The sequence below is a fragment of the Kryptolebias marmoratus genome, linkage group LG8, assembly GCF_001649575.2.
Source record: "Kryptolebias marmoratus isolate JLee-2015 linkage group LG8, ASM164957v2, whole genome shotgun sequence".
NCBI classification, from domain to species: Eukaryota; Metazoa; Chordata; class Actinopteri; order Cyprinodontiformes; family Rivulidae; genus Kryptolebias; species Kryptolebias marmoratus.
In genome coordinates, this window is record NC_051437.1 from 13431217 (window position 1) to 13458834 (window position 27618).

A 27618-nucleotide genomic window follows, 5' to 3' on the forward strand; every position below is an offset into this window, starting at 1 on the left:
GACGATATATGGCCTGTGTGACCAAGAATAAACAACAACAAACAGGTGTTTTACCAAGGAAAGATCAATGAGGACACAGAGCATCTTTGCATTTAGTTTAAACAATTCGTTAACCACAAACCTAACTGGGAAACTGCCTTAATTCATAATGTTTAAAAAAATGATACAAAGATGATGTCTGTCACACATTTAATGCTTTGCACTCCATCTCAACGCAGCTGAGTTCTGTTCCATGCCTTTTTTGGTTCCGCGATGCTCGCTTCAGTTCTTGAAATCTCACATTTGTGCGGGATGTGGCCGGCTCCATCGGTGGTTTATGAACGACCAGAAGCAGCATAAAGTTGGACTGGTCTTTGCAGCCATTTCAAGGAACTGTTTTGTGAAAGTGCCTATTGATTTCAATTTTAAAAAAATCCCAGGAGAATGAAGAATTCTGCCACTGTTCTGCTAATTCAGCGAAGGACGTTAAAGCATATCAAATGAGGCACCATCACACTTGATGCTTGGGGGCAATGAGGTTAGTTACTGTAAGACAGATCCACATCCAACCATCACAAGACACTCACACACAGAATCTGATCATACCAGAGAATCAGTGTTCATTAAATAAATTAAAATACTTTATTTCCTCAACGTCACAGAGACAGTTATTGTCATCACAGTATATAAATAAGATTGTGTGGGAAATTAACAGTACTGCCTAATTCAACTATCCTGATCTTTCTCTCAGTGTTTCAGGATCAGACTGGACTTTCTCCTTGGCTTAGGTATCAGTGTGGTCTGAGCGTGGAGTGGCTGCAGCCGGATCGCTTTAATTTGACCTGAGTAACTGGGGTGAGCCTGTCAACCATCCTCACATCCTTACCTGAGTATTAACAAGATCAAAGGACGATTGTCTAACAAGAGCTCCACACAGTAATGTGAATAAGGATTTCAATGCAACTTTAAGCAGGAAAGGCAATGGATGGATTATTCTGGCCTATATTTTGTATTCGTTTTCACAGTTGGTCATCATTAGTATTAATTAAGTTGATTTAAAAAAACGGAGGCAACGGTATGAATGTCCTAAATGTCCTAATGTCCAGAATGTCCTAAACTCCAGAGGCACAAACAAACAGAAGAAAAGGTTGTGGATAGCTTGATGTTAAATGTCTTTGAAATGAGCCTGGAGAAGATTGACAACAATAAAAACAACATCAGAGACCACCGCCTCCATGGCGGCTATCCAGTTCATTAGCCAGTCTTGCAGATGATGAAACGAAAAGGAGGATTGTAAGTTGTTTTGGTCTAAATGTGGCTTGTAATTAATTCTAAATGGTGCCTGTTTGTGACTGGATTCTGTAAAATTTTAAAAATACACGCAGAAAGCACCAAGCTATGCGTAAAACATGAGCCTCACATACACACGGTTCTTGTAAACACACACAGATACACAGAGAGAGTGAGTCTTCTGCACCTGTCTTCATACATCAGTGCTCTGTGAAATCCTATCTTTTTCATCCGTCTTGATAAGCCAAGATGCTTCTGTTTTCCATTTTTCATCCCTGTTTTCAGAGGGAACTATGCGTGAACACAGCAGATATCTTATCACATGAACAGAATATGAACTGTGCATATGTGAAAAAACAGCCAAGCAGAAAGCTGGGGCCCACTCATCCGTTACAAGAATGAATGGCCATCATTAGCATGAGGCTCCCCGGCAGCACCCTGCAATGCAGCGACACACACAATGGCGAGTGCCACGCTTCCCCCTGCCATTCCCCCCCTTCTTCAGAGAAGCCCTTTTGTTTGAGCAGCATCTGGATCTGACCTCCCTGCATTCAAGTCTGGTGACCCCCCCCCCCCACAAACCCTCTCTCCCAGTTCCTCATGTCTTCCCCTCTTCTCTTCCATCTCAGCCTCCTCTTAAAAACCTGCAGCTAGCCCCTCCTGTCCAATCTTTACCCAACTCTCTCTTCTAGCTAAGGAGAGCAGCCATGTCTTGCTTGCGTCTCTGTATTAGTGGAGCTTATACAAAGCCTGCAGGCTGAATCAGAAAGGCAAAGAGGAAAAAGGACCAGGGCTACTGGCCATCTGTCCCTCTGGGTTGGACGTGCCTGCTCCTAGTGTGCCTGCCCCCCTTTTTCCTCTCACATAATTCCCACCCCTACCCCCACCTTCCCTGATTCCCTTAGCCTATATACACAGCATCAACTACACACACACACACACACACACACACACACACTGACACACACTGTACACCATACACTTTGGATAGTGGATGACGGTGAGCGCATTGAGAAGAAGAAAAAAAAACAAGAAGAAGGAAGAGAACAAAAATGATATAAGGAGCTGCCACTTGCCTGGATGCAGAGAGAGCCCAGAGCCAAAAATCAACCCCTAATCCCTTACTTTGTGTGAGCGGCAAACAGAAATTTGTCTTCAACAATGATTTCCCCGAGATCAGCAATGGAGTGGAAAACAAGGAAGAGAGGGAGTGAAAGACAGAGAGGAGGGGAGGGAGGAAGAATAAGAGAGAGAGAGAGAGAGAGAGAGAGAGAGAGAGAGAGAGGGGTGGTGGTGATGAAAGGGTGAGAACAGCAGAGGCAGGGAGACAGCGGGAGCAGCAAGAGTGTGACAGAAAGAGACGGAGGAAGGCAGCCGCCACAGCCGAGCCACAGGGACGCTGACACTCACTGGAGGATTTGAAGTGAAGAAGAGAGGAGAGCAACAGAGGGAGGGAGGGAGGGAGAGAGGGATCAGGTGGGGGGAGGGAGGATTGGTTCGCTCTGTGGCTCAAAACCCTGGGATAACGCCGAGATAACCCTCATCCGCAAGCAGCAGCTGTAGACGTGAGAGGGAAATGAATCCCAGGAGAGGAACAGACTTCTCCATCAATTGTGACATTTGCTGCACATGATGACAATGGCCATCTGTAGCAACAGGGCAAGGAAGGAGCGGAGGGTGGGTTCACTGACTGCACGCACACACAAGAAAAAAAAAAACCCACCTCAGTGAATGGTGGACGGAAAGGCACCTGTTCGAGTCAAGCATGGGAAGAGAGAACAACACATGTATTCAGGAGAGGGGGAGGAGACTCAAAGAGACAAAAAAAACTGGGCTGAGAGAAGTGTGGCTTTTATTTCACTACTTTTGTGATCCTGCCTTGTCATGCTAAGATAATATTTGTGTGTATGTGTGTGTGTGGGGGGGGGGGGGGAGAAACAATAAAAAGGAGGTGGCAGCAATTAGGTCATGAAGAAAGGAAGATAGGGAGGAAAGGAATGAAGGAAAGAGATAATTTACCTAAAAATACCTTAAACTCAAGTTAACCTAAAAGAAGAATGGATCCAATTAACAATGTTGTTTGTGTTCGGTTGTCATACTTTTTTATGAGCCTGAATAACTTTTGAATAAAGCCGTTCGACTTTAAAACTAAATTACTCTTTGCCTGTTTTGTATAGTTACAAAAGAGACTGAAATTTGGACAGACCAGTAAACTGAAAGCTTCCCCTTTCAGCTTAGCTCTTTCTTTACCACGGTGGACTTGAGAAACACCTTCATTACTGTGGATGATTTGAGTAAATATTATTCTTAAATGGAAAAAGATTGAAAGTCCAAACTGAGTAATTGGTAATGAGGGGCTTTTGTAAAAAAAGTAATCAGTATATGTGTGGAAATGTCTTGATTCTGAGATGCACCGTGATGCAGACATAAACAACTCTAATTTATGTAGTGACAGAATGCAGTCTGGAGTTTGCAGCCCACACAAAATTATAGCATACACTTGCTATTTGCTCATTTTCCAGCTTTAGTAGATTAACAGATTTCCACACTTTTTTTTTTACACAACATTCATCTGTAATAAAACACATAAAAAGGAGGAGAAGAAGAAAAGTCATGGTATGTAGCTGACATAGCATGTGATAATGAAACCATATAAATGAAACTATTCTTTTGTGAAACAAGCATTTGCATTCCTGGTAGAAATCTGTTGGCTTGGCTGATTGTCTGAGCCTGAAAGCCAGAACATATTGACAGATGGAGTAAAACATTAACTTTTTTTTCATGGGAATTTTAAACAGTAGAGAATATTGTCTAACTTTGGCATTATAGTTTGGAGGTTTTCCATAAGAACAAAGTTCTCTCTGTGGCTGCTTAACTAAGCACTATTAAAAGATTTAAAACCCCTCTAAATTAGTCATATGAAAAGAAAATCAAGATATTGAATGGTCATTTAAAGTGTGGTAAATTTCATGTTTCTAGAAAACTGATCATTAAAAGAGTCACCAAAAAGCTATTTGGCACAAGGAAAAAAAAACAAGTTGACTTCTTTCGTATCTTTTGATTGTTGCAATCTTTAATACAAAATATCTTTGTTACATTAGCTGTTTCTGTAGATGAGCTTTAAAATAAAAGTTTATGGTAAATAGTTTAGTATCTGTCTCAAATACTTTAGTTAGACATTAAAATTAAAGTGAACTTAGTCTGAATAGTACAAATGCCTAAAAAGTTAGCTTTAATACTTGAAACTTAAGGAATTTCATTTTTAGCCCCTTCTTAATTTGCTGGGAGACAACAGCTCAACCAATAGATGGACATCTATTGGTCAGAGCTGTTGTCTCCCAGTAAGAAGGTTGTAGGATTGCTTCCTGATCTGGGGCCTTTCTGGGTGGAGATTGCATGTTCTCCCTGTGCACACGTGGGTTTACCCCAGGTACTCTGGTTTCCTCCCACAGACCAAAAACATGCATGCTAGGTTAATAAACCCCTGAATTGTCCCTAGGTGTGAGTGAGAGTGTGAATGGTGGTTTGTCTTGTTTGTCTCTATGTGTCCCTGTGATGGACTTGCGACCTGTCCAGGGTGTCCCCCGCGACCCAAAAAGGAGAAGAAGGTAATAAAAATGGATGGATGGAAATCTATTTATCTATCTAACTGAAAAATGTTTAAAACTTTGGTTTTTAAGTTTAATTTTATTGTTAGCATCACAGTTTGTTGCCTGCATGCAAACGCCTTTCCATCATGCTGCAACCTTTGACTGGGATGTTTATCGCATAATCGGGCAGGAATCTATTTTCAATATATCAGAACATCATAATCCCAGGCAGGGCATCCGGGGGATGCTCAGAAAGGCGGATTTAACGGTCACATGGCTGAGCGCAAAAGAGGCACAGAGATTGAGAGTGGAAAAGCCTCGAACAAGAGAGGAAAACAAGAGGAGAAAGTGTATTTGTCTACAAGCTACGTTTTCTTAAGATGCAGTCCAATGCAAACACAGGCAAACCCACAAGCAAATCCTATTCCACAAAAGCAGGAGGGGGTGGTGTTTGATACAAATGTGGATTGGTTTATTTAGCTGGTTAGAGCATGCCTAAGACAACTTCTCAGTGGTGGGAACACACTTTAACCCACATTGTTAAAAGCTCATTATGTGCTGCCTTTCTGAATCACTTAAAGCCTTACCAACAAACATGCAGAAATTTTTCACTTCTAAGATACATCTCGAAGCAGATGTGCCTGATTCTGCATTGGTACAGTGACGAACACAACTGAGAGTTTGCAGCCTTCACAACATTTCAACAAAGCAATAATAACTGTTGGATTTCCAACTTTAGAAGAAAATGCACAGTTAGCATGTAGCACAAGTATTTAACTGCAGTAAAAAAACAAAGAGTTTGACAGATTATGTAGCTTAGCAGAGAGGGGTTAAAAAAATTCTGCAACACAAACATGTTACAGGTATGAAACTACAGAACGGTGCTGGACTTTGTCGCACAGCCAAAGATCCAAATGTGACGTAAACAGGCTCGAATGTGTTGTCTGAGAAGATGCTGAGTGTTTGGCTCAAGGGTTACAACATGCATGGAGATTTTACTGTAAAACCCCATATTTTTACTCACAAGGCACGGCATGACGATATAGATTGGCTCGGATAGTCTTCTGCAACTCGTGGTCAGGTGATGACTTCTGAAACCTCAAGCTCAGGAAGTGCTTTAGGTCCTTGTTGAGCTTGTGACCTGGAAAATGCAGAATAAAACGGCTCATGTAAACACAACCGTGTCATAAAAATGGCATTTTTTTGTCATGAAAAACATTAACAGCAGCATGTTGACTGTACAAATGCCGACAGAGCAAGGGCATCTATATAAATACCAAAATATATGAAATGAAAAATGCAACAAAATCTTGAAAGCCTTTGGTGCAAGTTTGTTTAAAACACAAAATCATATTGCTTTCTCCTACAAATATTTTTTCTGTTTTTCTTGCATTAAAAACCACCCACATGTAGGAAACAGAGACTGAAAAAGTATTACTGCTCATCAGATGTTAGAGGAACAAATTTAATGTGAAAACAAAGTCATATCCACAGTTTGAGCAGAGTGGAGAAGCGGACACAGTGTGTGACAAGATGGTTCATTTAACGGGAGAAACGAGTCTCAAACAGGTTTCAGTAATTGACTGAAAGTGTTTCTGATTGGCTGCAACTCTCAAGCGCACTCAGCTTCCATCCAATCAGATGTGCCGATGCTGCTGGCTGAATTTGAACAGAGCTCCAGCGCTCACAATGGGGCCAGATGGTCAGAGCTCGCTCTCACGCCAGGGTCTCATTTAGGACCTTTTAATGATCTCCAAATATATCATCTCTGTCTGCCAGAGCTGGCATGCAGTTTTTTTGTGGGGGGGAGGGGCCATGGCCTCTTGTCGGCCTCAGATCACAGCAGAGGAGTCCTTTTGGTCTCTGTGCTTCAGGATGGCAGGGTCTGCTGATGGTACAAATTGAAAGAGTACTTTGAAACAGGCAAAGAATTATGTCTCAGAGTCTCTGCATGAAAGTAAGAACTATTCTAAATGTGTGGTCACTTTGTGATATGAATAGGAATTGTGCCAAGTTGTTCAAGATGAACCAGGAAGGAAGCAGGAAGTGCTATAGAGCCTGAAAGGAAGTGCTACTGGAAGACTAGAAAAAAAGAAAAATATAACAGAGAGAAAGAAAAAAAAACTCATCTTAAAGTAGAACATTGTTTGCCATGTGTGAGATGTGACTCTATGATGACCGGAAGCAACATAAGTAATTTTAAGTATCAAATCTATAAACATGCAACAATACAACAACAATAGACCTGAATCAAACATGAAACCAATATTTTTATCAAAATAAAGGGATTGATATAACAAATCTAAAAGGGCCAAATTTGTACAGTAACAGTGTAAACAAGAACAACACTGAAGCTGCTGTTCAGCCTCAGGGATTTGTTTGCTTCTGAATCTGCTTCTGGTTGCTAATATTTTCTGCCCAGACGTGGAGAGACTGCTTGGTATTTTACATTGCTGCATTTTTCCTGTTCCTCTACACACTCGCACACACATCCGTACACACACACATGCAGGCACACAACCCACTGTGTAATTCAGTGCAAGCAAAGCACAGTCAGGTAATTGTTACCTAGCAACCAGCCAGTGCTGACGACCATGATTACGGTCCCTGCTAGGCAAGCAGAAGTCAGATTGTAAAAGGAAAACCAGATACAGCAGCACTATCGCTCTCTCACACACACAAACACACACATTTATATTTAACACAACCAAACCTTTTTTTGTTTCTACTGGTGCATCCTCTGCTGCTCCATCATGTTTTATGCAGACCACATCTAGTTAAAAATAAAATATGTTCTGCGTATGTAAGTGTTTGTGCTCGTGGTCTTGTCAGTTTTGCTGGCTCAGGTGCTTTCCCTGAGATAAAGACTCTTGTCAGGAACGAGCCCCTCCCGCAGGGACGCACAGCTAGCAGGAGTGGTGGGCTGCCCAGGTGTTGTGCTCTATCAATGAGGAAGCCATCAAATATTCAAAACTGATGTGGATTAAAGCTGTGTGGAGCCAAGATTACACTCACCCCACTGGGTCATGCCTGTGTGTCTGAGTGTACTTGTGTAGACTGATTGCGTTCTGTATTCCTAATCGTAAATGCAGTTTCACAAAACAAATGTTAAAGAAAATGAAAGGGCGATACAAGAACTTTAAAATTGGGCTACATTATTTTCTCAGCTAACTACAGCATTAGGATTTATAGAGGTAAAATGAGGAATGTGTGACACTGGAACAAAAATAAAGTGCTTTTTGATATTACTGAAACTTAAAAGCACAAATCAAACCTTTTGAAGTGGGGTTCTATTGAAAGGTTATAAACTCTTAACATCTCACCTGTTGCAGATAGCTCTTGAACAACCTCAATTTGGAGTTTAATTCTGATCACACTGGCGAGTAATGACCAGGTTGAGTGCTGTCAGGACCAAAGTGGACTGGTGCTTTGATTCCAGTCGCAAAGGTTTCATAGAAAACCAGGCAAATGCTTTTTAAATCAATCTTTGCGATGTCATCAATTTCCAATTACAGTTATTCTGGAAAAAAAAGGTTACGATTTTCCTGCTGGAAGTGTCTCCGGCTCCACAAAAAAAGCTATAGCTTGCTACTGTTTGTGTTTGTAAATAACCATAGAATTCTATGAAGGTTTATAAAATAGCATTTGTATGAACCTCTCTGAAATCTTTGAGCTTGGAGTTGTTTTGCGACAGCAGCAATCCATTGCGGACCTGGCCCTTCTCCAACTACCCATTAGCATGTCAGTCTAGTCAAAATTAAACTTTATTTTTCAAACTTGAAGTCATTCAAAATGTTATTTACACAAGGTAAAATGTTAATTGTCCATAACCTGTCTACATATGTCCATTTCAAAACGTCTAAACTACTGCTTTAAGTAATAAAAAAGGCAAATCTTCAACTCACTCCACGACAATGCTTCAATTGTGAACAGGTGGAGCAAATATATTGTAAGTACACATTTGATTCAATACAATACTGCAAAGTAAAATAATGTTTTTGTGTCAGTTATTGAGACTAAGTATGTAATATCTAAAGAAAAAATGGCCTTTAACAAACAGGTCATGTTTTAAAGTCACGGAACACTTTTGTGAAACTTGAGTCACATTTAGAAAACAAAAAAATGAGGCAGGTTTTTTGCACTTGGACTATTTCTAAAAGCAATAGATACCCAAATGGAAGTACAAAAACATGCAAAAAGTGATTTTTGCATAATAGGTCCCCTTTAATATAAGATGATACATACAATCAGGGTGAAACACACATTCAGTGTTTGTTGCTGTTTATACCAGTGCTGCTGCAGTTCTTTTCCTGATCAGTAGGTGTTGCCAATGAGACAAAAAATACTTCTGAACAGCAGAAGTATAACAGGCTCTTCCTGTCTAAAATATGGTTGATGGTATCAAAGAGAACATAAAAATGCCACTTGGTATACTGATTATTGTTGTCCAGCTCAAACCCAACAGCAATAAAACTGATTAAAGTAAAATGAAAGTGAACACTTGAGCTGCAAACCTGAATGTCTTGGGTCTTGGTGTTCAGTTCTTAAACACAGGCTCATTTATTATAAATTTGTATATCAAATATGAAATTAATGTAATCATTTCTCTACACGTTGGGAAAAAAGCTGTGAATTTTGCATCAAAAATCAGTATGATGAATCTGTTCTCAAACAATAAGATGGCTCCTTTCAGAGCTTGGAGGGGATATTCTTCAATCTCATAACACTAAACCCCTCCCTGTCAGGGAAAATCGGAGACAACCAGAGACATGAGTACATTGTGAGATGATTCTCTTGGCACTAAGATGTATTGAATTGGTGGAATTGGTGCTTTTCAAGCCCGATGATGCAGAGGAGAGACGTGTGAGGATGTGAGGTCCCTGTCTTCTTACAAACAGACATGCAGAGAGGGAGATGGATTTAACCCAAATAGGAGTGGATTATACACATCCTCTATGCCTCCAGTCAGCATTACATAACCTTAAATCTAGTTATGCATCCCTGTTTCATTTTAGGAGTGAGGTTGGAGGGCGGTGCGGGGTGCAATCAAACCTCCGAAGATATCCACACATTAATGTACTCACACAAAGCGCACGTCTATATCTTAGTGATGGGATTTTAATTGGATGGGGTTTCGTAACAGCTCTTAGCACGGTGTAAAAAAAGTGACATTTGGAGAGGATTCAAAATAAATGCTGGCCAGATAGCAAGGGAGCACAAACATATGGGAGTTACTGCCTCAAACATCAGCAGAAGACTGTGCCAAGCAGCTGCAGTCTGTAGTAGAACAACAGCTGGTCCTCACTACAAGTCATCGTTGTTATAGTGCTTGTCAATCATGACCGCAGAAATAAACCTGCCGGTGATAACCATTCAAAGCAGAGTGCTGCTGGTCAACCAATTGGCAGCTGTGGTGTGTGTGTGCATGTATATATGCGTGTGTGTGTGGAGGGGGTGGGTTGTTGTTTTGAATGTAAAACGAGCCAACAGCTTAAACAGAACTGGCTTTCATTTCAGGAAACGTCCACATTGGTGTGTGTTTGCTTTAAGTGTGTGTGTGGCTGTTTTCATCTGCTGATTGGGATTCAGCTGCTGTCCCCCAGCTCAACACTGCCCTCTGTGTCTCCGTGCTTCATGACTGAGAAGTCTGCTTCACGTAGAAGTGTCGCTATGGCAACCCAGAGCCAACCGGCAACTGAGTTTAGCTGTGTGGTAAATATAATGTGCTGCCCCCAAGTGGTTGGTTTTAAATCTGCAAGACTATTAAAAAAACTAAAAATCCTAATGTTTTGTGGTTTTACTTGGACTTCGATGGAAGAATCAGAATCAGCCACTGTTTAAAAAAGGTTGCAATATTAGTGGCAGAAGCCTGTTACTCTTGTTTTACTGAAGTTATTTTTTTTATATACTTTGGCTTGTCCTTAAAATGTTGTAGGACTTGTTAATTTATGTACATCCAACATAATTCTGTTTTAAAAGCCACAAGCTTCTTTAAGAGATTTTGAGCATTGCCTGAAGATTTGTCATAGTTTTTTTAAACAGTTTTTTTAATTAAAAACTCGTTTTGCGCCTGACAATTTTCAAATAAATGTTTCTTTTCTTGGTAAAATCCCCCACCATCCTATAAATCATTAGATTTTAACACATAACTCAATGGGGTGAACCAGTATTATGGCTACACAAAACAGAGAACTTGGCAAAAGAGCTAATTTATTAAGTTATAGGTCAAAAATTTTGTTAAAGTGTTACCAGAAACAACGAGGAAACTAAACAAGTAAAAAACACACAAAAAGAGTGGAGGGCTTAAAATCTGTGTACAGCAGATGAACAGTTTCTGAATCATGTCTTCAAGACATCAGAGAAAAGTAGCTCTGTGAGAATCATCAGTAAAAGAATGATTTATGCCAAACTGTGTTACTACTAGCATTATCTGTGAACTCAACAAACAAAAAAGAAACAAATTACAATACTTTATTACTTAACTCTGTGTTTGTTGTATTTTCATACGGCAGTACTGCTAAAATGAATCTGTGTTAGTTCAGGAGCCAAATACTTCATAAAAACCAGGGGACTTTTGAACACAAACTCAAACCAAGCTATGACAAGTCTAATGTAAGAGGTTAACAGTAATGTCAACACAACTGTTTGACATCAAGAATACAGACCACACATGAAGCAGGTGCAGGTTTATTCTGACCACAGCAGGAAAAATCCCTAAATTACACCTGCTCTCTGGGAGAATGCCTCAAAGGTAAATGAGTAGTAATTACTGCAGGACAAATATGTGTTACATCATAAAAGACTGGTAAGAGTGGAAACATGAAACACATTTTCCCACCAAAGTTTTCATGGAGAATGATTCAAAACAAACACAAACACTGATAAAGAAAACTGTGTAATTCCAGCCATAGAGTGGCAAATGTGTGTGTGTGTCACATTATGTGTCAGCAGTAAAATCCCCTCCACATTAGCACTGCTCTTATGTGTCACACTTTTCTCTTTCCCAATGAAGTCAGTGTTGGGTGATATCATGAGTTAAATATCAAACAGAATCAGGAATTACGATTAGGACAATTTCCATTTCACTGAAATGGCAGGATGGCCATTTCAGTCTCAGAAAGTAGTCATGAGATGGCATCTACAACTGATTACCTTTTGGAGTCAACCCAATTCAAGACAGTCACCATAGCCAGTTGATCTGAGCACAAAAATGGCACCAGGTAATGTGCATTCTTTCAAGGAATGCTTTGTTCCTTTTACTGAGTGACTTTCTATCACACTCATCATTTTACTGGAAAAGAGGCCCTAAATAACCTTTGAAGCACAAATCAAGATGTATGAAAGTGTTCAAACTGAGGACAAAGAGCTGGTATTTCCTCCAGGAGACAAATACTATTGTATTTCCTTGGGCTGATTTCAAATAATAGGTACAGAGTCAGAACTGGAAATGCTGGTTCTTAAACAGTGAATTCCATTGTTTCAGCAGCTTCCTGTGGATCTCAGGACATCCCGTCAGTCAGTGCTGAACTCTACAGTTTCAGATGAGAGCATTTTACTCTACATTATCCAGTAATACAAGGAGGGGCAGTCTGGGAGAGGTGAAAATCAGGAGGGAGACAAGAAATGAAACTAATCAAATGCCACTGCTCTCTGTGAAACGCTTCACTTAGCTCTCTTGGTGTGATAAAGCAGCTCGAGTCTCCACAACCATTACTCTAACAGAGGTTTTATGACAACTGATACAGAAGATACTGCACAATGATGATATTCATCGTGGTACTCTCTTGTTTTGCTCTTATGTCGGTTCTAAATGAAATCTCTGTGGCTCTGTTACACATACACCTACTCGCAGATACTACTAACTGCAGATATAAAAGCAGCGTGTTTAGCATCCTCCGCTCGTGTTCGCCACTAGCAGCCGCCATCCTATAGCTCGTGAGCCCTGCAATCAGAGTGGCAAGGGCGGAGAGAGAAAAAAAAAAAACAATAATCACAGAGTGGTCCACCATAAAGCTCGGGACCAGATCTCTGCTGTCTGCTGCTATAATTACCTCTATATGCAGCCACACCCGGAGCTCCTTTCATGCTGTTTTTACTCTAATCCCTCTCTGAGTGAGAGAAGCAAGGCAGACATCCCAATGACATGTTCACATTCAGCAGAAAAGTTTGGGTGTTTTATAAGTTTTGAAAATAATAACTGAAAAGGTTTTTCTCAACAAGAGGCTTTTTCATGGTTTAGGCCTTTATTTTAGCCTTTGGCTTTAGGGCTCTTGGCAAAATAGTCAGAATCACAGAAAAGTTGTCATATGTAATGTTATCTAGAAAACACCCAATAAGCAATGTTTTTTTTTTTTTCTGTGCAACAAAAAAGTCAATACTACAGTTCAAATACATCTGGATATGAGCACAAATGGTTTTGAAATAACACTGAAAAAAGACAAGAAAATCCAAAGAAAAAAGTTTTGAAATGCCCTTTCAGAAGCCTAGAAAACCATGCTTGAAGACATTTTTTAAAAATTTACCAAAACAATTGCCTGTAAAGATACAGGACACGAAAACAGTCATCCCAAATACCTTTCAAGCTAATTGCAACTGTAACATTTTTGCTTTTATCTTCAGATTCTGTAATTCTATTTAGGTTTACATTTGTTTCAATAAGTTATTGTATCTTTTCTCCATATTCAAATAAAAATCAACAAAAAAAAGGTGGCTTTAGACTGTTGTTAGGTACACACACATACAATATTTTTTTAAAATCTGAGAACATCTTTGCAGTGCTGGTAATATCAGATATGTCCAACAATTTGAGTCCAAACTAAACTTGTACAAAGTTTGCTTAAACCACAATCAGTTTAAAATGTTCTTTAAATCTGTCTCCATTATGAGTCTGGGTGGACTCATCTTCTACAAAGCAATGACTAACTTATGTCAACTGAATATAAAACACTGACTGATCATAGGCAAGTCCTACTCAGGTATGTAAATAATTTACAGAGAATGTTAGGTCGCTTTTGTTATCTATTTGAAAATATTCCCCCACAGCAGAGACATTCATGAGCTCCTGCCACAACCCCTTAAGGAAAGCCTTTATATAAATGATATAAAACATTGTTAATAGGACTACCTTGTTGATCAGTTCAAATAAATCTTTAAATCAGTCCCCCATTATAATGTTTAGATCAGATCAGGACATCCCAAATACAGAATGTGGAGTAATATATGTAAACTGCAATAAAAAGTGGAGAGCTTAGGTTATCTGCAGATAAATTACAATCTAACAATACATTAGACTTATACTTTTATAAATGTCTTGATGAAAATAATTATTCCTTTTCACAGGAAAGAGTTTGTTTAGTTTGTCTTAAATGATTTCAAACAGAAAGCTCTGCTTTTCTGAATATAGGACATGTAAGGAGAGAAGGTCGTCTGTGCTTTAGGAGTTTCTGAAAATCATTTTCCATTGATAAATTTAATAATTAACTATTTTGAAGATATGCGTGCCATTATAAAGTTACAAAGTCCACTTTTAAAGGTAATCTGGTTCAGGACAGATAACAAATCCCCCAAAAAACTGTATAGATGGTTTGTGTAAGGAGGCATCTGCAGACCAGTTCTGACCCAGTTCTGCTGTGCTGCTGAGTCAGAGACAGCAATGTATGATGGGAAAACTGGTTTGAAGGAAGAGTCACAGACAAACTCACAAACAAACAAAAGGAGCACACACTGAAGGCAAGCAGAGGCTGTATGTTCCGCTCCAGTGCGCTGCATCTGTTCATTGCTAAATATATCCAAAGGAACTCAGGCCTTCCAGTGTCTCCTCGCTGCTATAAGCTGAACAGACCAAACAAGGCGGCAGGAAAACTGAAGGAAAAGTTGACTCTGTTTTAAAGAATAGATGAAACCCTGCAGGCTTGAGGGCTGAGAGAAGAGCTGAGTCATGTGAGCGCCATTGGAGATGAACAACAATACATTTTTATTAAAAGGAAAAAATAAATTAAAACCAGGCTAAACATGGACAGATATTATCATCCAGTTCAGGAACTCATTGTGCTCCAAAAGGCAGGATTTCTATTTTTAGCCACACTTTAAAAAAGAAGAAAAACCTTTCTTTGTGCCATGTTTCCAAAATTAAAAAATGCCAACAAAGCACCTATTTTTAACCTGTGCATTGTATTATTTTTCCTCCCATGGGCAGCGTGTGCAGAGACACTGAAGCTCTGAGCGAGCTGAACCCTTCCTGTCGCTGATAGAAAGCATCAAGCTACGGTTAGTGTGAGAGCGTCCCGTCAGTTTGAACTGGCTGCCTCTGTTAAATGTCACTGCCTGGCTGGCTGTCACACAGAAAGGGCCTCTCTGTCATTAAAGTGCTCCTTTTCACAGGAGGCAACCACCAGAAGAGATACATAAGAGAGGAGATACACCTCCCCCTCCTCTATCTCTTTTTCACCGTGGAATGCATCACACTTGAGGCACGAGTCATCACAAGCCATGTAATGGGATAAAACACAATAAAACCTACAACACAAGATTATCTCATTACACTTGAATTATGGTTAGCATGCCTTTGGATAAAGGGATGGGAAAATGAAAAGATCTTCCAGTAAATTTGTACCTGGAGGGTTGTGACAGACGGCACTGCAGGACATGAAGAAACCAGTGGAGTTAAAGTGATAGTTCTGACACTGTGAAATAGGGTTCTGTGGAAGTTTAATACATAACTAATATATTACCTGTTGTACACAGCTTTTAACTTTGGAAAAAGAGTTTAACTCAGACTAAACTAGTTTGAGTGAAGCCAAGACCAAAGGTGGGTTACTGCTGTCTTAAAATAACTGTTAAAAAATAACAAAAAAAAAACCCCAAACATTATATCTGTTAATAAAATAGTGAATGCTGCTCTATCAACTTTTACATCAGTCAGCTTTGCATTGTACAGTTATTTACATACAAGTCAATGGTCATTTGCAAGTACAAATAGTGGCAGCAGCAGCTAGCTGTAGCCCTTCTGGAGCAGTTCCAGCAGGAATATCATAAAATTTCTGCAGGTATAACTGTAATGCAAAACTGACAGCAATGTAAAAGTATACAGATTACCATTTGAATGAACAACTACGGGTGGGTGGAACAGTGGTTGGAACTGTCACCTCCCACCAAAAAGGTTGCAGGATCGCTTCCCAACCTGGGGCCTTTCTGGGTGGAGTTTGCATGTTCTCCCTGTGCACACATGGGTTTTCTCCAGGTAATCTGGTTTCATTTAACAGACCAAAAACATGCATGTTAGGTTAGTTGGTAACTCTAAAATTGGCCCTAGCTGTGAGTGAGAGGGTGAATGGTTGTTTGTCTCTATGTGTCCTTGTAATGGAGTTGCGACCTGTCCAGGATGTTCCCCGCCTCTCACACAGTAACTGCTGGAGATAGACACCAGCTCCTCGTGACCCAGAAAGGAGAAGTGGATAAAGAAAATGGATAGATGGATAGATTGTCATGACTGAGGTTCAGCTTTGTTGTCAGAATACTTGCAACACTGCCATGTCAATCCATTGAATTGGTGAATGTGAAGTCATATAAAAACCAGCTAACAGAATTAGCATCTGTACCCAAAGTTTCTGTTTTATTAGAGGGTTTTTCAGCTGCTCGACTTGGGGTGAGTAAATCTTATTTCACCACTAGTTCCAACCATGTGGACATGGTTCTTTTTTTAAGCAAAAACATGAAACTGGCAATGGTCAAATCATAAATCAACAGCTAAGAGCAGCTAAGACATTTTTCTCTGCTTTAACAGTTGCTGTTGCAGTCACACTTGTGCTACAGTATATAAAGGAACCTAGTTTGAGTAAAGGATGAAATAAGCACATATTGCAAGAAGCATGAATTTCTGAAAGTTGGTCTTATGTTTAAAGCTGTGGCTACTAGGTGGGAGTTGGGGAGATCAACTTGGATGGAGAGGGAGGCGTCGGACATTTGAAGAAAAATCTAATAATTACTGGACAAAGTTGAAGACTGTTTTTGCCTAAAATGACAATCCCTAGTTTGGTCAAAATGGTTTCTTCATACTAAGGTCATTCAACCTGCAACAGGTAAGATATTAATTGCTCATAACCTTTCCACAAAACCCCACTGTAAAATATTGGAACTATCACTGTAAAAGATGACAAGAAGATAAAACATTTAGGCCCATATGCTGCTTATCGAGGTCTATTCCGTGGTAAACCTCATAAAATTTAACACATGTGAAACAGTTTTAGACTTTTATTCTGGGCAGTCAGTCAGTGAAAGGCTGTGTGTAGTTAGGTAGCTGACAGACAAAACCCCTACAGGGAGGTTTATTTAATTAATCTGTCACGTGAAGTCCCTCAGTATGCTAGCCACTAGAAGCTGCAACTGAATTTTTGTGCTGAGGGAAGTCACTATATTTCAGATACGCCACATGGGTGAGTTTGTCAGAGGCTTTGCCAAAATAAAAATAATAAAAATAAATTGCCAGGAAGTTAACCAAAACAGCAGAAGTTTTACAGTAGAATTTCTAAAACAGATGGAACACAAAGGCTAGAGTAATTCACTAACGGAGGAGCCCACCCCTCAGCCTCCACCAGAACTGAGAGCAGAGTGAAAACACAATACTCTGACAGCTGGGGCTCAACAGAGGGAAGATTAAAGAGGGGCCTTGGATCCAAGCAGTCATCCTGATTATTACCATGATGAAAACCTTCATAAATGCATTTCAGGCCTGCATTTGAAACTTAATCAACCTTTTGCAAGATTTGGGCTCTTTTAAGGAGAGTATATTATGAAAACCTTCACTTTATGTGCTTGACAGCATGAGGGTTTGTTGAGTGTTAGCCTGCTCAGTTTGCTTCATGTGATGTTTTGAATGATCAAGTTGAAAACTTCAAGCACTTCTTAAGGGATAAAGGTAATTTGTGTGGATAACACTAGTGTGAAATGCAGTCGACACAGAAGAGAGTGGACAAGTGGGGTCAAATGTTTCCATACACACATCCAAAGTGTGTCGTAAAGAAGATAGCTTAGTTGCTAATATAACTTGTTGTTATGTTAAAAAAGAAGAGTTTAAGTAAAAGTGAGGGGTCTTTGACCAAAAAAAAGAGAGGGTTAATTTTGCTGCTGAATCAGTGATCGGCAATGAGGAGTAGTGATTTATTGAAAAACATAAGGACCAGACACCAGACAGGACCCAAGATGCAGGCTGTGCAAAGATGCCCCTGAGACAGTCCAGCATATAACAGCGGGATGTAAGATGTAGGCAGGCAGAGTGGAATATTGTATAGGATCACCTGTACAGGAGGTCCTGCAGTCAGAGCGGGAGGCTCCATCGAGATTGGTGGAGAATGGCAGGGCTAAGATACTGTGAAACTTCCAGATCCAGACCGACAAACAGTTGATGACTAACCAACCGGACATTGTGGTGGTCGACAAGCTACAGAAGAAGGCAGTGGTGAAAGATGTAATAAACCCAAGGAAATGTAACATTAGGAAGAAGCAACCCGAGAAGCTCAAGAAATAACACGGTAAAGTCAAGACCTCAGTGTTTTCTTAACTGATAAGCGAGGAGAGTGGCTTCATCAAATTCCAGGAACAACATCAAATATCTCTGTCAAGAAGAATGTAAACTTGTGCAGGTAAAGTCCTGAGCAGAACCCTCTAGAATCCAAGGTTAATTGTGAAACTGATCATTTACTAGTTTTGAACATTTGGCCAAATGGTAAAGAAGAATACAAGATAAGTCACTTATGGTGATAGACTCTCTTTAACTTTACTTTGTTTCTGACAGAGCACAAATTCTTTAATGAGAAGTAAAAAACACAATCTGTAATGCTGCATTAGAAATTTAAAGCTCAGACAAAAAAAGAGAAAAGTTAAAACTACCAAAAGTGTTTCAATCACAGCTTCTAAATACCAACACACTACTTATTGTAATTATTTATGAAATACATGAAATAAACTGCTCAAATGTTAGAATTCTTCCCACAAACCCTTTTATATGCAATCCATTAACAAACAACAATGGGAACATGTTTCACTTTTCCTCAGTTTCAGACACTGGGACAGACTTACACAGAGGACAACATCTTAAAAACAAGCTTCTTTTAACTTTTATGAAACACATAATTTCAAACTGAGCAATTTTCCACGCTAAAACAGCTTTTAATTACATCTAGGGTTTAAATGAAGATTTGTTTTTGGTTTCTGTGTTATGCACATTTGGCACAGAATTCCCAACTTATTTTTTACTGCTGCTTGGAAATCAATCTTTGCCAACAGTTTGGCAGAGCTGTGTAACCACTTTGTTCAGAAAAAAATGCCAAATGACCGATGCCAAAGTATTCTCTTTAGCCTCTCGCACTATGCCGACTTATTAATTTGTCTTTATAACTCTAAATAAGTTATGTTAGACAGTCTTCATGTCCTCTAAAACCTGATCAGAACAATTTTTTTCTTCTCTGTGTGTGTCCCCACCACCACCCTTTACCCAACAGAACAGCCAAATGCCGCCAACTTCAGATAAACAGCTGCAGCTCAAGGTCACTTCCTCCCGTTGGATCGCCAGAAACATGCAAACAGTCCCAGCCCGTGAACACTGCCTGCGAAATCTGCTGTGACTCTGACAAACAGCAGAAACAGAGGCTTTATTGTCTCGCATGCTGATAGTGTTAAAAATATTTCTTTGGCTCTGCTCTTCATTTTAAAAGCAGTTATCTGAAGATATTTTGGTCCAAACGTGCTGTCTGTAGTGACAGCTTAATGATTAAACACACTTATCTAGCATATACAAGCTCAGACTCGATCTCTGTATTCAGAACAGAGATAAACATAAAATGCTGTTTTACTTCTGGGACTTCAGTGAGATGTGAGTAAATTTTAGGTCATCTCATGTTATCAAAATGTCTAAGTTTACCCAGCAGAGTAGATTAACAACAGGAAGTGGTTTTATATGTGGTGTATGAATGAGGAAGCAGGTTACCAGACCAAAGGAAACTTTTAATTCACACGAAGGTTGACATAGTTTACTCACTAGAATATTATCCATGAGAGGTGAATTCCAGACAGTAAATCTAATGTGCTGAAAAAATTGGGAGAGCAATGCTTCATATGAAAAAAAAGGCAATTAAAAAAGCTCAGAACAGAAAAATTGACTTCTGTGGAAAAGTTATGAACAATAACACTCTTATCTGTTGTAGAAAAGTATTGGAACAACCTCAGTTTGGAGGAAAATGAGTTTAATTCAGACCAAACTGATGAGCAAAAAGCTAGTCAGAGCAGAATCAATACCAAAGCGGATTACTCCAATCTCAAAGACGTCAGACAGTTGTTTTTGATGGCAGTAATCCAGTTTGGACTTCAAAAAGCTGTTAGATTCAAAGAGCTATCTGTAGCAGGTAAGATACTGACTCTTCCTAGCCTCTCCTCCACACCAATATTTTAAAGATGAATTATTACTTAATTACAAGGAGACTAAAAGACTATATCACTGTTGCAAAGAAAGTGCTTAAAATTGTTGCAGTTCTTACATGTTGTCATTTCTAGCTATAAATTTATAACTTTTCCACTATGAGCTCAGCAGTTTACAGTGGAAATTTGCCACAGAAAACCATCAGTTCTGCAGGTTGCCAGTCAACAATTAATTCTCCAGTGAGTGTTTTGCTGATAAAATCCAGCTACTGTTTACATGCAACATCAAACAGTATGAAGCTACCAAGCACATGGACTTTGGTGGACTGTCATTTTTAATATATCAAGCATCCGTCAATTGTTCAAAACTAGTGGCTGTTTGTGTTTCTATGCAAGTTTTTGTAAGTGTGTTTTGAATGATAATCCTCCAAGAAGCTGCCGAGTTTTAAACACCTCAACACTGACCTTCTCTTACATCCTGCGGCCAATTTAGACGGCCACAACCGGAACAGTCTTCAAATATGTTCCCACTGATGAGAATATCAGATGGAGAACTTCAGTTCCTGCAGATCTGCTTTGATTTAGATAAGGCGTTCTCTGGACCGACACAACACAGATTTACGAGGTGATGTGGTCACTAGGACACAGACCCAAAGCACACTGACACACAAAGCTCACAAGGGGGCTTGACCCTTCGTTTTCACCTGCTCAAAGCTGTCAGTCCTCTGGTGGGATTTCACTTTTTCACCCCTTTCAGGGTGAAAACTCAAAGAACAGGATCATGGGAAAACTATGTTGGCTCCTCTAAAGCTCACTGATCAAAGACAGCTTTGCTCATTAACTCTAGTCTGTGCATGGTTGTGTTCAGGTGTAGCAAAGACAAGAAGCCATCCTATCACTGTAGAATGTTAATTTTAAACTAAAAAACAAAAATGTGTGGAAGCTTCAAATACGGTATTGATTGATCATAACTGAGGGATTCTCATTCTAAAAACATAGTAATCTAAATGAAATTTTAGTGACTTATAGCTTTTAGTTTTGTCAATACAGGAACCAAAATATCAGTTTTAACACTTTAATGCCAACTGATGAACTAGGACTGAACTAGTTACTGTGGGGCATTTTCTAAATATTAAAACAAACAATTGTTTGAGGAGGATAGTATCCACTAGAAACATTTTATAATACATATCAAGACGTGTAAAAAGGGCAGTTAAGATGAGACGAGTCTCCTTTTTAATATTGTTTAACATTTAACACACCAAAACAGAACATATGAGTTGTCCCCCTGTGTGATTTAAAGTTTATTCCAACTGTTTACTGAACCAAAGAAAAGTTTGGACTTTGTCTACTGGAGCAAATATGACCAAGATCTCTGAGGACGTTCTACAAAAGGTACTTAATGTCGGCTCGTTTCATACTCCTATACTTTCTCTACACCCTCGACCTCCGTTTTCTGGTGTTTCAATAAAGAGCAGTGATCCCGCGAAAGATGTAGACATTAGAGGCTTTTACAGTCTGAGCAAATTAATCTCTCGCAGCACTGTAGCAACAACCCTGTAGCTCATTAAATATTAACAATCCATGTCCTGCCGAGAGAAAGCCCTCACAGCCTCATGCACTTTTAAGAGCACGGGAGCGGTCTACTGTAAGGGAAAAGCTAAATGAAAGTAGTTTTTCTGTCCCACTTACTGCTGCATTAACATTTACTGCAGGCTTGCTGGGGCTGAGTTGCAGGATAACATCTTACAGTAAGAAGCATGCTTTTCGATAAAACAGCAGCGTGAACATTAGCATCAGGCGATCAGATGATGGTGCGTAAAGTGTTTTACTCGCTGTTAAATCCTACAGAGTCGGGTCAGCCACTCAAGCGCTTATGAGTGGTCTCTTGGTCTCTCAGTCTCCAGACTGTCAGGCTCGGAGGAGAAGGGAACAGAAAGTAGAGAAATCCTGCTGTAACTTTTCCCCTCCGATGAGCAACACACCAGTACTCATGTAACCTTAATACTCTTAAAGGAATTATTTCCAGAGAGAGAGTTTCATTAATATCCATTCACTGGTTCTTGAGATGTTTTGCCAACGCTATAGACAGACAGACAGACACGGACAAAAACATTATTCCCTTTGCCTTCAGGGGGGAGCAATAAAAAGTCCATCACAGATTTTTTTTTTTGTTGTTCCAGATTGTGAGTTTGACGACAGAGGAGTGTTTGGCCAAATTAAGATGTTTCATACATTACATGCACTAAAGGTGCAATTAAACTGCCTCCAAAACAACAAAAGCAAAGAAACAATCTAAAAATAGACTTGTGATTTGAGTGTCTGACATAGGGCCTGTAATGATCCAAAATGCGCTGCAGATGTGCGACATGAGAAAATCTGAACGACTATTTTTAGAAACTATCTAAAAGTGTCTTCTTGCGGTGAACATGCATATAGCTGATTAATGCTGCAGGATCAACACATGAGAGACAAGCATGTCGTACTAAGCCGCAGCTCCTGCCTAAAATTAAACTCTGTTCCAAAATATTTCTCAACTAGTCCTCTCGCCCATAACTTTGTGGTAAGTTGCATTTTTGCATGCAGTAAACACATAAGGTCTCCTCATACGACACTAGCAGGAACAATCATTTACACAACATTGTACTATATTCAGTACCAAAATGTCACTTTTACACATCTATTTATGAGAAATTTTGAGGAAAGCCGATTGTCAATTAAACACAATACAAAAAACTGTACAAATTGTAAAAATGTAAGAATTTTAGATAATATAATCAAATTAGAGTGTAGTATTATATCATTGAATGATAGCATGTGCTTGCCAAAACAAAATGTGTTTCTTGACATCCAGTATTTGCGTTTAACAGTACAGAGATGTTTGCCTGTTTTTGCTAAGATTACAGCTGAATACAGTTTAAATTTTACAGTAATGTGAAAATTTTTGCAACATGTGTTTTTGTGTGATTCTCAGCTATCAAGGTCATGATCATCAAAGGACTTTGAATAACAGGGAACAGGAAATCCAGATTTTAACTGGTTAGTTTGTGAGCAGAAACAAAAGGGGGAAAGTACTGAAATCCTGTTTTTGTCATTTTTAAATTAAAGTCAGTAACAGTTATTGATTGAATGAATGGTTTCTAGTTATTTTCTGTAACTCAGACAACCTGCAGCTGTATAAATGTTTGCATGATGAGGCTCTCATCCCTCAGACAGCATTGCATCAACTGTTTACATACCAGTCTCCGAAACCACTTTGTATGCCAAGTTAAATGTCAACTACCATTCATGGTACCATGGTACACTTGACATAGACTTGCTGACTCAATCCCAAAGTTTGAACGTGAAGGAACTTGTTCAGCAACAGAAACAACAGAAGTTAAATTGTGCAAATATCTGCTTTGTGGTGAAGTGAAATATTGTGGTATTAAAAGCATAGTGTCCGCTGAAGATGTCATTGTTTTCACCTATTTTCTTCTTTGTCTTCCTTGGGAGGAAATCTGTTGTTGTGTGCCCCTCTCGAGTCATGCTAACTTTTAAACAATCAGCATTTGAACAATATGTAACTTCCTCTCTCCATTGTTAGCTTTTTGAAGGACTGCACACAAGTCTGCCCGTGTTGGCTAAATCCCACAATCCTTCACTTTGCAGAAGGCTGAGATCAGCACAGATGTACTCCTCAATGCAACTGTGTTCCAGGAATATATAAACAGTGATGGTGTCCTCCTATTTCTACTTTTTATTTACCGAAGATACTGATTGAGCTCTCCATTAAAGCCTAATGACTTTTTTGCATAAACACGCCCACAACAAAGTCCTGACCAATTACCTGATAGTTGACAAATAATGCTGTAAGAAAAAAGTTCTGTCAAGACCTTGTACACAGAACAGTCTCTCTGGGCTCATGTGAGAACAAAATGACATGGTTTTTGTCATAAAACTACATCAGTAATTGCAGATTTCTTCCCTTCTTGTGGAGTAAAAATCCAGCGTCAGGGTATTTGTCCCATGGATGAAACAGACAGCTGGATGAAATCCACATGGGATCAGATGATCACACAGCCTGACCTTTTAAGTGCTGGTTTCTGGTACAATATAAAACTAAACAACTCAACTTTCAAGAACAGGTTTTGTGTTGTTAAAACCCTTTTTTCCTCCCCACACTCGTTTCTTCGTATATTTATGTTGCTAAGACAGACACTGCCACCTTGTTTCAGTATGATCCAGGATTGTTACCTGACATACAACCTTCAAACTTCAATCAAATCAAGTAACAAGTCAAGTAAATGACAGTTTCTTCATCTGTAAGCTGGGAAAGACCAATGATCACAGAGAAGAGCTTCGTCGGAGGGTCAAAGTCTTTACACTGTGTGTGAATACTCCCTCTATGGACTTTACCCTAACAGTTTAGTCCTATAATAAAGCATTTGTTGTTCATCCCAGTTGAGTCAGAGCTAAAATCCTTTCAGTCAAACAACACCCCACACCAAGGGAACATAAAGTTATGTTGCATCTAATGTTTACTTTAAAAGCTGAATTTTCTAGACGTTTTGAAGCTACGGAGTGACAAAAGGCGAAGACTAAATTCCTGAGATAAAAAAAAATGTGCATGCTGTTGGTCAAACTACATGGTTAACTTTGTTATTGTAGTTTGGTTGTGATTTGGGGGATTTTTACTCCTGCACAGTCTGCAGCTGAAACTGCATTGTACAGTGTTATCACGAAGACAGATAGCTAACCGTTTTTAACTGAACTGTCACAACTGAGAGCCACAGTTTGCATACACTGGCCCCTCCTTCTCAAAGAAAGGTTAAACACATAAACATATTTAGAACAGTTGTTCTAAATACATGTGTACAACTTCTGCCAAGACAAATGCCTTTGAATAAAATTTAAAAGATGAAATCTGGATTTAAGCCAAAATTTACTTACGGTTTTGGCCTTAAGTTTAATTAATAAGTTTGTATGTTGTTCATTTCTGTTAACAAACAAGCTGACAAAAGGTCTAGCAAAATTATCCCAATATTCCCAAAGATTCTCCAAACATCAGAAACTACCTCCATATCTAAATCATATTTCCTAAGTTTGGGTAACATTGATAATCCAGAGAAGCTGGTATAAACCTATGGATGCATCAATGACAGATCCAAAAAATGGGTATGCTTTGAAGCAGGACTGACAAATTCATATCCATATAATTACATCATTTTGATGGTTTTAAATCAGAGCCACTAACTATTTCACATACTTAGTTTCAATTGAACAATATGACAAAAATGTCAAACACAAAGTTTAAATGAAAAGGCCTAGTATTCCTTTAAATAATGCATATTGCCCACTGCCTTGCAAGCCAGAGTTTTAAACCTAAAGCAACTTTTGATGAAAATGGACAGTTATAGTTATTTAAATTAAACCACGTAAATGACAACATGCATGATTTAATGCTATATTGCAAGATCTCCCAAAATGTGTTATTGCTCAGAGTTTTGAGAATTACTCCCAGCTACTACTATAACAACCTTTAACTTAAAATCTGTAAATTTGACAAAGTTATAGGGATTTTTGTGTTGGTTAAAGTTGATTAGCAGTGGTAGCTATCATGAACTGGGTTGATTCCAAATGTTAATCAATTGAAGATGTACCTCTAGTGATTACTTTATGAGAGTTTCAATAGAATTCACCCAGTGGTTCATGAGATACTTCGCTAACAGACAGACAAAAACAAACACACGACCACAGACATGGGAAAAAACATTATCACCCTTTCGCCTTTGGTAGTGGACACGAAACAGGTCCACAAACCAACAAGTGACATTGATGTGATGAATCTTTCTTTGTATGTATGTACCCTTTTTTTTTCAATGAGAAGACTGTATTTTTTCTTCACTTTCTAAAATGTTTCTATAAAGCCTGTTAGGAGGCTGACGCAGACTCAATAAAGTGTCAGACTTTGAACAAGACGGGGGCTTCAAAAAACACACACACAAAAATCTGCAAGTTCATCTTCTCCCCCAAGGACACAAAACCTTAATTCAGATGGACTCTGATCTTCATTCCTCAGCGAGAGCAACACACACCTGTAGGCCCCACAACACTGATAGTGTTTCCACACAGGCTTCTGAGGCGACATGGCCTCGTGTAATATGACCCACAGGAGTCTGTGCAGAAAAGGACAGGGATCTGATTAGTCTGGACGGCCCCTCATCTGCTCTGGGAAGGCTTGGGCTGGTTGTGCACGGGAGCCCCACAGATTGCCAGGCATAAAGGAGGTCTTTGAGCCACTGAGATAATCGAAGAATATCCNCCTTTAATTAGAGATGGAGAATCTGCTGACTCATGCAAGAAACTGATGACAGATGGGCCAGGATATCCTTCCTGTCAATGCTGAGAGCACTGCAGCTTTCTTTAGAAGGACAACGTCTTTCATTAGAAGTTTGCAACAGATAACTGTTGGTGGAAACTAAAATGTTTTATAGTGCAGGCTCAGTCAACATTTCTGGATGTAATGATTATCGTCTGCCACCTTTCATGTCAGAGTTTTAAAGTAAGATCATCTGAATGGTGGAGATTTAGTGGTTTTGGTCAAAGATGGAAAATGATGTTGTATGTCAAGTGATTTCACGAGGCATCACATGATTTGTAAATCAAAGTATGTGTTGGGTATGACTCCCAGCCACTACCACATCAAATTTCTGCTCAATATCTGTGAAACTGACTGAGTTATAGACATTTTTGTGTTTACTAAGGTTGCTTAGCTGTGAATTGAGTTCACTCCAAAAGGTAATGAGTAGTAGATGTCTATCCAGTGATTACTTTCTGAGAGTTTCGTTAAAATTCATTCAGTGGCTTACAGGATATTTTGATAACAGACACACAGACATGGTCAAAAACATTATCACCCACATTCCACCTTTCAGTGCATGGTGATACCAGTTCTGCCGGGAGACACTTTAGTGTCCGAGGTCAAACGTTCACTTCTGGACATGTAGTCCAAAGGCAAAGATGTTACTCTGACTTTAACCAACAGTTACATAACAACAGTTAATGATTTCCCCAAAGAGGAGGCACTGCCAGCTTTATCACATATTGTGCAGTGAGTGTACCTGTACACCAGAAACTGAGCTTGAGCGTGCGTTTGTGTGTGTGTGGATGTGTGGGACGATACACCCGAAGTGAAGCGCTGAAAGGCATCTGCTTTAAAAAATTTTCAGCTTATTTCACCATTCACCCAGGCAGAAAATGACACACAGATTCAGCCAGGACTGGGATGCACAATACACCGAAAAGAAAAAAGGAAGAAAAGATGCTGGAGTTTGAATCGGAGCCTATATGTTCCTCTCCCTCTGGCTGA

At 39.4% G+C, this 27618-nt stretch overlaps 1 protein-coding gene across 11 annotated transcripts in view; it reads right to left on the bottom strand.

Annotated features, from left to right (window-relative positions):
* LOC108232031 (membrane-associated guanylate kinase, WW and PDZ domain-containing protein 1-like) overlaps positions 1-27618 on the bottom strand; it is a 91590-nt gene that overhangs the window by 62415 nt on the left and 1557 nt on the right. For all 11 annotated transcript variants that reach the window (XM_017409518.3, XM_017409517.3, XM_037976963.1 and 8 more), the window contains exon 2: positions 5884-6000. In XM_017409518.3, coding sequence (XP_017265007.1) covers positions 5884-6000 — 117 coding nt within the window. The remainder of the gene's footprint in view (positions 1-5883; positions 6001-27618) is intronic.